The following is an 11,735-nucleotide window of genomic DNA, read 5'->3' as shown; positions in this document are numbered from 1 at the left end:
AAGGGTGAACCTTTCAATTTAAATGATTCCACGGGGGGGGGGGGGGGGGGGGTGTGTGCAAAATTGGAGGAAGCGAATGTATCAGTTTCTTTCGCTTTGTATATAAAGGTCAGAGATGGAAAATGTGGGTAAAAAGTCAAACATCAAGGGGTTGTCTGCCGAGTCCTAAGTAATTGTTGCTATACATGATCTTACCCACCTTTGATACACAGATGTGAAGTGCTGATTTTACCTAATATAAAGCATACAATCTAGGTAAAAGAAGTATTAAATTGTGTTTCGATTTATTTTAACTGCAATTTTTACGTAATATTGTGCAAAATAATACATTTTGTGAAAGCGTCTAAATAGAATGGAAGTCGGTATGATATGGAAAACGGTAAAAGAAACATTTAGGATAAAGGTTATTTTTAAATGGTAATTGAAACAAGAGGTGTATTGAGCAAGGGTTAGTTTCTAAAAAGAAAATAATCAGAATGAAACTATTGTTATTGGTTTAATGCATAGGGCCTAGTTGAGTTTCTTCATACCACCGCATTTCACGCTCTGGCTCACATGGTGTTGAGTGTTGAATTCTCTAATTGAAAACTGCCCCTCTGTTGTCGATATTTTTAAGACTTATTTACCTTCTTCAAGAAACAAGATCTCCTTGTATTTGATATCAAGCTTCCCTAAGCTTGATTAAACATTGCAATAATTGCTATGTAAACCAATACATGTTTGCATTGTGTTGTTTTTCATGCTCTGAAGTGAACACAAAAGCTTTGTGAATTTGGTGATGCTTTAACCACCATAGCACTGGTGTACGTTGTTGTGCGTAGACACCAGAACAAACTTCTGTTCCTAGCTGTGATTTGTTGCTGTTACAGTGTCAATTGGTCATTCATTCCACAGACTCCTCAATGTGACAGACCATAAACCAAGTTCGTATAATAGACACACAACAATACACACGTGAAGTTGTGAATGAACTGTTCTAATGACTACGTTTTTATGACTGTATTGGCGGTATACATTTTGGATGCTTCGCATTGTTCGGTGAATCCGCTGGAGGTCTGCATTTCTATGCAAGAGTTTGAATCCACACACGAATTTCTCAAGTGTCATGAAATTATATTATCATCATGGTGAAGTTACATTGTTGTTCCAAGTGTAACTCGAATATATATAGCTAACTTTAGTCGTAACATTGACAGTTCTTGCACCGCAAGAGGGCCGCACAGGACCGGTCTGGGAAGCTGAAGCAGGCATAGAGAATCTTTGTGAATGAAGCAACAGCAATCAACACTAGCAAGAACACTACGGACAGGTGAACAGGTGTGGCGGCATCATCAAACAATCTTCACCTCTTTGCTGTTCTTATTCACCTCTGCAATTACTGCAATTATCTTAATTGACGATGGGACATCCGAAGTAATAGACAGAACTATACTTGCTTTCAGTTTGTGCAAAGAAACCAGGTGCGTTCTTTTATTACAGGAAATTATTTCATAATAATTAGGATGCGAGTCAATATGGCTTTGAATGGATTCGTCGCTCTCTGAAGGGACAAAAGTTATTCGTGATTAATGATTCCGGAATCGCAAACTATCTGCTTTTACATGACTTATCTATAATCTGTGATGGATCATCGGATTTTGAAATTAATTACAAGTATTCTTATCTTCTTGTAAATTGACTTTGATAACAAGGAATCGTGTTCATCATTACAAGTACAGGTATGTTGTGACAATAATTATTCAAACATAGACTTGAAGAAATATTGGTCGACAGACTATCTAAGACGAGGATGTGTTTTTAAAACATGACTTTTGGTATGTACTTCAAAACCACACCAGTGTTTCTGTCTAGTAAAACTAACCACTCTGACAAAGTGACGGAAGAAGAGAAACCTAGCAGTGAGAGGTTAAGGTGCACTAGGAGGTCAGCACGCTTACCTCAGATACGCGTGGAGGAATGTGGTCTAACTGTGGATGTGAGACAAAAACAAAATGGACGCAAACAACAAACCGGCAGAGAACTTCAAACTGACATTAGTACAAAAACTTCCTCGTTAAGAAAAGGGGACAAGAACAAGGATGTTGAGTCACAGAATACACATCACAGAGATCGTTGGATGTTAGATGCCAATGATGCTTCGAATGGACAGTCTGTTGACGAAGATAAAGAGATATCTACAGAGTTTGTAGATTCTCTACGCATCGGGAAAGTAGGTAGGAATACCTCAAATCGTGGTCAGGCTCTACTCAGCTCCATGGAACCCAGACCAGTTCCAAAGATGCGTTATTCAAACGGTGCACCAATCAACTCTAGCATTGCAGATGCCGTGAATACCTTCCGGTCACACCGAGCAGTAAACATGGGGGCTGTCTCGTCTAGAGAACGGGTCATCATCCGCCGGTTGGCCGCCAAGAGATCAGAGACCACCGTGCCACAAGAACCAACTTCTACTGAGAGGAGAAACCAACGTTTGAATGATCGTCTTCACCGATCGTCGTGGAGAGACAGACGGCATAATAGTCTTGAAGACACCTGGAGGAGAAAACACAAACGCAGTGGCTCAACACGTAGCGATGAGTTTGATTTTGAGCTGACTTACAAGACATCCGAAGACATTATTCGAGAATTACGTAGCAGATCAGGTGCCGATGTAACGGCCGGGGACATCTTAGATAAATCGAGCCGGAGCACGCCCGGTGAAGGCAGCGGGCGTAGCGCTCAATCTGACGACATGAGTACGGTGCATAGTGTAGACTGCCCGATGTGTCTCGGTTATGAACCATCCATGTACGGACACATTTGCCCGCCGAATACTCCTCACGACATGACAACATACGACGAGGATATTTGACATTACAATCACCCAAATAGGCACTTTAAGAACATTACTGTAGCCTACACATTACCCAACCGAAAGGAGAATTTTTTTTTACAAGTTGACACACTTCCAGTGAAGTGTGCCAACATCAAAAACATCCAATGATGTTACATTTCAAACACATGGGTCTGTGCATTCTTGTAGATTTTGTTGTTAATTCATAACTTTGTATGATGTTCACATGCCTAGAATTTGATCTTTGAAATGACTATGCCATTTTCTATGAACGTTTGGTCTATGGGAAACTTTTGAAGAGGCACACAGGCCAATGCAGGGGGCAACATAGGGCATGGCTTCTGTGGTTCTGGCCTTTATGTAAGTCCAGGCCAGCATACAATCAAAATGGCATTGATTTTGACCTTTGGCTGATGAAAACGTTTTCCTTAGAATAACATTAATCCATTTTTTTTTAAATCTAGGAGCAAGTTCGGGTTGCGACTATACTTGACTAAACCGACTGAGATTAACCAGAAACCATAGAACACAGGGAGATTGACTACATCGAACCATGCACTGGACTCGCATGGTCGACTACGCTCAATTCAAGAGCTACCTCACAGTTTCTGGTCAAATCTATAGTCGCTCAAACCCGAACTTACTCAATATCGTCATGTTTCAAATTTCCCTCAGAAAAAATCATCAAGTACAATGTCATTTTTACCGCCGTTTTAGCATGAGTCTATGGGCTGGATAGAGACTTGTAATGTTCTTGTTAGAGTCATAAGGACTCACTCTATGGGAAATCAGTTACTGCTCTATATTCCCGACAACCATATGTTTAAAAAAACGACGATTAACACACTAGAGTTGGAGCTATGATAGGGTTAGGAATAGGGTTAAAATTTAAGAAAATATAGAGGGGTGTCGGAACATAGGGGTGAGAAATCAGTCCACTATGACACTAAAATTGACATTGGAGCCTCTTTTGTAAAAACTTATATATGCAGACATTTTTACTCCATTAATGTGAACGTTGGCGCACCGAACTTATATAATTGTGCAGAAAGATCGGATAAACATTGTGTGGTTGCATGCACTATGTCGTATCGCGTAAAATCTGGCAACACATACACAGCAAATCAATGCCAGAGTTTGACAGGTAAAACCAATGGACACCTTATGGCAATATTATAGCTTTCTGAATTGTTGTCTTACTTGTTTTTTATAATGCAAACTGTTGCTAAGTTCATGAAGTAATAATTAAATAAAAAAGTAAGGAAAGAGACATAAGTTACTGAAGGAAATACTAAAACTATAATTTAATCCCCGGTTCAAATAACTGCCTTCTTTAAGTCTAACAAGTAATCCATTAAAACTAGTAAACTTGCAGGTAACCATGTGAACGTCCCTTTAATGGCAGTGGCAGTATTGGTCATTACTCAAAATAATTATTAGCATAAAATCTTATTTGGTAACGAGTAATGGCGAGCTGTTGATGGTATAAATGATAAAACATATCCACTGTTAGAAACGGCTCCGTCTGAAGTAACGTAGTTTTCGAGAAAGAAGTAATTTTACACGAATTTGATTTCGAGACCTCAGATTTAGAATTTTAGGTCTCGAAATCAAGCATCTAAAAGCATACAACTTCGTTTGACAAGGTTGTTTTTTCTTTCACTATTATCTCGCAACTTCGACGACCAATTGAGCTCAAATTTTCATAGGTTTGCACTGTAAAAATATATTAGTAAAAACAACGCTAATTAGTCATAAGGGACATGATTTTGGTCAAAATCATGTCTCATACGACTAATATGTTTTTAGAGTGTGTTATTATATGCATATGTTCAGATATACAAAGTGAGAAGACTGGTCGTTGACATTTACCAATAGTGTCCAATGTCTTTAAGGAGGCGTGTTGCTTTGCTCTGAGGGGAGCCAGTGTGGTCTCAACGTTTCGGTGTCTACTCTGTTGGTCTTCAGAAGACAAGCAAAGACTATTGTTCCAAACTTCGAGACCACACCTGCTCCTCTCAGAGCGAACAATTCTCAATAGAGATTTACACATGGTTGTACTCGCAAGTTTACTATAGCAACGATTACTTCTTATTGTCCACCTCATGCAAAGCTCCAAACATCACTCATCCTAGCCTGTTTAGGTGCGGGAATTTTTCATAATAATATTTCCTATAATTACCATCTTAATATAGAATTTAGCATCCCTAAGTTGAACAAATAGGACTGTCTAGTTTATAAAAAAAATATTGAATTATATTTTAGTCAGCTCCATGCTGAGGTGTGGGGTTCCATAATGTTTTGTTGACGGAGCAGGTATTTTCTCTAGAGTATATTGAACAAAGAGGGCGCTGTGGCACAATAACATTATTAGGCAGGGCGGGTGCACCACACCAACTTTCAATGAGGAGACTGGATAAATTTAGGCTTTAAAGTTGGTATTATTTGGCTTGTGAAGTGGATTAATGCCTCAAGTAAACTGGCAGCAAATCGGTGTGGGCAATAGCACATTTTCGGTGTTTCTTATCTGAGGTAATTGGCGAACTCCAATTAGCTGACCAACAAATAGCTGACCTACCAAAAACTGAATAAGCAATCTGAAGCTTATTTGTCCGAAAATTAGTAGTTTCTTTCGTTTTCACGAAAAGGCTGAGAGACTTTAAATATTTGTTGATTATTTTCGAGTATTGAGCATTTAGCATTGGTTGCTAGATGGTAGTTTATTGTGGTGCACCCTTATTAAATTGGCAGAACACTTCATCGGATACTAATAAGGCAGTACATCATCCGTATATAATGTCCATTCAAGTTCATTCAATCTTGTCTGTTTGCCTCACTTTATTCAGGTTAAAATACTGTTAATGTGAAACCAAAAAATATATCAGAGGTGCATCAAATGCTATTGCATAGAGGAAGGAAAGTTATTCCTGCTATTATAAGGCTATATTTGGTCAGTGTCTCTGCAAAGTTCATAGAGGGCGCTATTAAACTTGGGTTCCGCTCCGTATGTTAAATAAAGTAGATTTGGCGAACGGCTGGATCTCACCGATATGCGTTGAAGTATAAGACGTCCTTAGCAACACACTTAGCAACAGTCGCAGCTGTAGCCCGAAGCCGCCAATTCAGATGCAGCCCCGTTCATTGTTACGCGTAATTAAGTTTGACACACAAAGGTAACAAATACAAGTAACAATCTACCTAGATGTATTGATTTTCAAGACCCCCTCCCTCTAAAGGGAATATTTGCAGATACTTAGTGGAAGATAGATCTGACTTTAACAACAAACATTGTAATGGATCAAACTATGTTCCAAAATAAACCAACTCCTTTGTTTGTGTTTGTTCTCAAATACATGGTTTGGTTTACCTTTAAATTAACACAGTCAGTGATGCGTACCTGATATCGAGCTCTTACGCTAAGAATGCCCTCTATTGTTTGATAAAGTTCCCGCTCAATGATGTGACACTTTTGCCTAGCAACAGCATGTATCGCTTACTGATTCCGATACCCAGATACACACAAGTAGTGCCAAAGAGAAACTATTAACAGAATAATTTAAACACAGCGTTTCTTATTTTCTGCAGACTGAAACAAAAAACCCAGAACTAATTACATAAATTGACAATAGCTTTGCTATACAATGGGTTTGCGGTTACAACACCATTAGCTTTTCTCAAAAGTTTTTTTTTTAGCGAGTATTTGATTATTTAGTACTGAGGGGCCGGGTTTTGAAACATGAACGGCGTAACAAGAAATTTGTCTGCAGCGCAGACAGCAAGAGTCACTAACAAACTTCGTAATTACTCGTAAACCACAACAAACTAAACCCAACAAAGTTAACGACGAATCTCCTATTATTACGAACTGCACCCATGCTCATCTTTGCAAGTTTATTGCATCAAACAGTTATATTATAAAAAATAAATGTTCAAAAATGTGATCTAAGGAACATTATAAGTCAGGTTAATTATTTATTTATAAAAAGGTTTCAAGCTTTGGTTTACCCGGAGTATATTGCCTCTGATTCGTTTATTTGTACACTAAACACAGCGGTTTGCAAAACAAAACCCTTTTTTTTCCCGGCAGCCAAATGAAATATTTCGGGACTCAACCGTAAACCATCCCCGTTCCAGCGGGGGTTTCAACCGGCCAGCGCCGTTTGAAACCCCCGCTGCAGAGAGGATTATGTTATGGGGAGTATATTATTATTATGTTTTTCGTTATATATAATTGTGTTTAACTGAAAACTTAGGGAACTATCATGTTTCCCACTAAACAAAACAAATAAAAAAATTAATCTCGTACCCAATATTGTGGGTCACAAACCATAGTTTGAGACAGTTGCATAGCCCAAATCATTGTACACTTTTTTCTCTGAACGAACTTTGAAAAGTGATGCTGTTTCTAAACGATTAACAAACATAAAAATGCACACAAGACATGTACATGCAACATTGTTTTTTTTTTTAAATAGCTGTTGGACGTGAGACAATGTCAGGATCTCGACATTGGTTGTTTGTAATTTTAGTGAAGCTAACACTTATCACTGACGTTTTCCGTGCAATACCAAACGCTTATAATTTCCTAAAATCTTAAACAAAAGTTCAATCAAATTTGTTGAGTCAAACTGGCCACAAACTGACCTAACATTTGATATGTGTAATTAAGCCCGTGACCGATGGTTGGCTCCGGTTGTTGCTATTAGGGTAACGCTAAGGGCAGCCATAGCCACATCCAAAAGCCGCTACTTCGGACATGGCCGTAGGCCCTATATATAGCATGCCCACTTCCTATACCTAACCCTATATTAGACTGACATGTAGCTTGGAATTTAAACAAGCAGTTTTGTGCTTTTCGTTTTTCGATCATTGTCAAAAATCAAACTTAGTAAAGTAAAATTTGTAGTAAAAAATTGTGATAATAAATTCAAAATCATTATAGGCCATTGGAAAGATAGTTCATGGTACATATTCACGCACATTGTGCATCTATAAGCCTGTATGCTCCAAATACAAACTTGTCTTTTTGTAGTTGGTAATTGTCAAATACCAGTATTCTCACTTACTTTATCCCAACATATGCATAAAATAACAAATCTGTGAAAATGTGGGCTCAATTGGTCAATTAATTTGCAAGAGAACAATGAAAGAAAAAACACCCTTTCTATTTAAAAGGCTTCAGCTGAAGTCTTTTAATATTTGAGTGAGAAGTTACCTCTTTCTCAAAAACTACTCCACTTCAGAGGAAGCCGTTTCTCACAATGTTTTATACTATCAACAGCTTTCCGTTAATTGCTCGTTACCAAGTTAGTTTTTATGCTATAGCGGTTGTTTTGGAGTATCTACCAATAGTGTCAAGAAGTGCCTTTAAATTAAATGGTGTTTGAAGCTTCGCATTGTGTGAAGACTAATAGGAACATAAAAATATAAATATGAATAGAGTAAACTTGCGGGTAAAGCCATGTGTAAAATCTCTTTTGAGGGAGTGTTGGCTCTGAAAAGAACCGGTTGGGTCTCGGCGTTTCGAACAGTATACTCTGCTCTTTATTTCTCCTGAAGACGAGCAGAGTATACTGTTCGAAACGTCAAGACCAAACCGGTTCTTTCAGAGCCAACACTCCCTCAAAAAAGATTTTACACATGGCTTTACCCGCAAGTCTAATATTCATATAGAGTTACTCTTTGCCTTTAAATTGTCCATGGAAATGTATTTGTAGCTGACACGGGTGGTCATTCACTCTGGTATCGGGGTGTTCGGGGGACAGTCCATTTCATCCCGCTGGTATTCAGCAGTTGGGATGTGAATCACCATTTGATTATGCCCAACTGAATTCATTGTCATACCGTCATTGTTTCCTCCCAGCCTCGCTCTGGTGTTTCCATAATGTGGTGGCACTAAACCCTCCCTTTGCTGCATCTTCTTCCATATGAGGAGAGGCACTCGGTGGTTATTGGATAGACTCTCTGCAGACAGGTGTAGAGGGATTTGTGACGCAGGGTCGGTGTTCCTGAGGCTGGAGTGGGGAAGTGGACGAGCTGCGTCAACAAACCATCTACGGGAATGTAGAGGGCTTGGACGGTAGCGTTCCAGGTCGTTTGAACGGGCTAGACCGTTGCCATTTACCACCATTGCTGGATTGCGTTTCTTCGGTACAGTATCTTTGTGACTATACGGGTTATAGTTTTGATGGTTGATTAGAGATTTTGAATCAAACTTTGATATGCCCAGTCCAGCATGGTACTGTTTTGCGCGGGGTGATACTTTTTTATCGCTCAGGGGTTCAAGCTTCTCACCATAAGAATCAATTGTTGCAGGTTTGTTGTTAGACGGGATTGAAGACGACTCATTTGAAGACGCTGGGTTCGGGTCACTTTGGCTTTGCGTGGTTTGACATTTGAAACCTCCAGACACATTTTCTTGTCTCATCGTTGTGTTTTCAGTCTTTGTCAGTATGTCGACTGAAGTCTCATCTGTTTTGTCAATTGTCGCTGTTTCCTGATGCTCGGAGTGCACTAATCTGGCCGACACACCTTCTTTGGTCGCAGCTTGTGCTCGACACATGGGACACATAGAACAGTCATTGGTTGTCTCTTCGATGCCATTCTCCCGTCCGACTTCGCTAATTTCATCCACGGATATTGGCGATGACAAATCCCCGTCTGATCGACAAGCTGAAGATGGGACGGTAACACTAACCCGTATTGGTGTGTAAGTGTCGACTTCGTCTTCGGAGGAAGGCATGTCGATTGCAGTCCTGTCGGCACTCTTTCCTTGGTACATTTTTCGAAAAGAAACCCTTTTGATTTGTTTGGCAACCTGTCGGTGTGATTTAGTATCCGAGACAGTCGACATATCAGTGTTCCTGTTGTTGACAACACTTTCGACATACCTGCTTTCAGTCTTTGTGCCATTCTGCTTGTAATCAAAAATCAAATCGGGACTTGAAACGTTCTCCAAGCTTTCCTTATTCTGCTCACTAGAAACAAATGACAAACTGGACATGTCTGTTTCGGACACAATGTGTTCATTCAAATTATAGACGGTTGATTTTGGCGCGTTTTTACCATAGATCTGATATCCAGCTACGTGTCCGATTTTGTTGCTATGTTGATTACCATGGTGATATGGACTCCCACTGTCATTTCTCTCAGCGGTTCTGGCGGCGGGGCTTCGGAGAAACTGTTGGAGGGTGGATCGAGGGTTTCGAAGCAGGAGTTGAGCTTCAGTTCTGGCGTTAAACTTCTCAAAACCAGACATTGGCCGCGAGGGTTCTGAGTTCAGATGGGATCTAACTACGTAGTCGTTGTCTCCAGTCGTTTTTACATGACTTACAGGATGGGGAGAGCTTAATGGCTTCCACAGATCATTGATTATAACTGGTTTAGAATGCGATTGGTTATTGGCAGAACTCCTCTTCGGCAAAAATGCAGGACTAAACTTGTCATCTGTGATTGCACCCCGGCCACGTATGACCCGATCAGCACTCCTGGTTACTGTGAGCTTCACATTACGTGCTTTAGAGTTCCTAGATGAGTTCGAGGGAGTAGGACTGAATCCGATGTCTCTAGAGGAGTTCTCAACAACGAATTGAGGTTTGTCCCAAGCGAGGAAACGATGTTTGACGCTAACTATCGGTCGGGCGTATCGCGTCGCTGGACGGGGGCTAGGCTTGGTACTCATGGCAGCTGTGGATTTAATTCTCTCGTTGGAATATCGCTGGTATTGACGGATGGAAAGCTACAGCCCACAATGAGTAACGGTCAGCTCTATTATTTCCAATCAGTGCAGGAGTGCATTAGCACTTTTAACTGTACTCGTCTATATTCTTGATTGGTTCAATGTGTGCCAATTTGTTCAGTTATGATGATCGTTTAGCTGACTCATCCACATTAATGTTTCCCACTTACTTCATCTCACTGTTGATCTATACACACGCCTTTAGCTCAAAATGTGACCACATACATCACGTAGATTGTCTTTGTAATTACACATGCGATCATAAAGTCAAACGGCTATTTCCTGTGCTGTCTCTGGCATTGGTCTCTAAGCAACGTAACCTCACACATGGATCAAACCATTGAGGAAGGACAGAGATCAAACCGTATACCAGTGTATTGTGTCCAGTCGTCCCTCAAATATGTAATGTACATATTAGGTTACTATTCTTATAGGTCTACAAGGTGTATCCCTTGAAGAGTCGCAAAGCAATCTCGCTCACCTGCTGTCGAAGAGTCAAGTCATATGATGTCGCAAAGCCTTGGAGAAACGTATTGGTTTAGCAACCTGTTGTAATGTTAGAAGATTTGAGAATAACCTTCGATGGTTGACGACAAGTGGCACTAATGACTGCGTTATATTCATAGATCTCGTGGGGGCTGTCGAATCACATCGCCCCGTCAGTCGGTTGTGTTTCTCCCTTAGCCGACGCGACGGTGCTCACAACACATAGCAAGATGATGTTTCATTGATTCCACACTCGGCTAATATTAAATCGAGTGTTATGTTACAAAGTTATTATCTCCATATCAATTTATAAAAACACCATGACTTGATGTATATGCTGTGGATCCTTGATACTGCAATGCTCTGTGGTTATTATGTTCTCAATGGAGCAAACACTTGTGCATATTTACCGGAAGGATTTGTCGAACTGCGTCCGGGTCTCTATTTACCTCGGTCTTTTAACACTTTGCCCCGGTAGCTTTTTGTGTTGGTTTTAAACCCCTCGCACCGGTGTGTTGCGTACTGATGGAAAGGCTTGAATACAAATGTTACACTATCGGTTAGCTTGTGAAGAATATAAGTCTCTTCCTGTGTTCAATATTTGTTTTTTCGTCTTAAATGAGAAAGTTCACGTAGAAATAGACCTCAGTGGTTTGTCCCCCACGCTCCCCGGTCACT

General features: G+C 40.1%; 2 protein-coding genes across 2 annotated transcripts; one reads left to right on the top strand and one right to left on the bottom strand.

Moving 5' to 3' along the window:
• The first annotated feature begins 904 nt into the window (after nucleotides 1-904).
• LOC139944111 (uncharacterized) lies at nucleotides 905-4,212 on the top strand. The gene has a single exon (XM_071941070.1). It carries the CDS (start codon nucleotides 1,805-1,807, stop codon nucleotides 2,849-2,851), a length of 1,047 nt encoding a protein of 348 aa, XP_071797171.1. The 5' UTR covers nucleotides 905-1,804; the 3' UTR covers nucleotides 2,852-4,212.
• A 4,212-nt stretch (nucleotides 4,213-8,424) lies between these two features.
• On the bottom strand, nucleotides 8,425-11,622 carry LOC139944168 (uncharacterized). Its single transcript, XM_071941130.1, has one exon. The coding sequence runs from the start codon at nucleotides 10,512-10,514 to the stop codon at nucleotides 8,568-8,570; it is 1,947 nt and encodes a 648-aa protein (XP_071797231.1). The 5' UTR covers nucleotides 10,515-11,622; the 3' UTR covers nucleotides 8,425-8,567.
• Between the last annotated feature and the right edge of the window lie 113 nt (nucleotides 11,623-11,735).

This window comes from Asterias amurensis, chromosome 11 (genome assembly GCF_032118995.1).
Source record: "Asterias amurensis chromosome 11, ASM3211899v1".
Taxonomy (NCBI): domain Eukaryota; kingdom Metazoa; phylum Echinodermata; class Asteroidea; order Forcipulatida; family Asteriidae; genus Asterias; species Asterias amurensis.
This window is presented reverse-complemented; position numbering and strand designations above follow the sequence as displayed.

What these genes read in the sequence shown, in the direction of transcription:
- LOC139944111 (XM_071941070.1), top strand. Translation starts at nt 1,805, where the DNA reads ATGACTTTTGGTATGTACTTCAAAACCACACCAGTGTTTCTGTCTAGT.
- LOC139944168 (XM_071941130.1), bottom strand. Translation starts at nt 10,514, where the DNA reads ATGAGTACCAAGCCTAGCCCCCGTCCAGCGACGCGATACGCCCGACCG.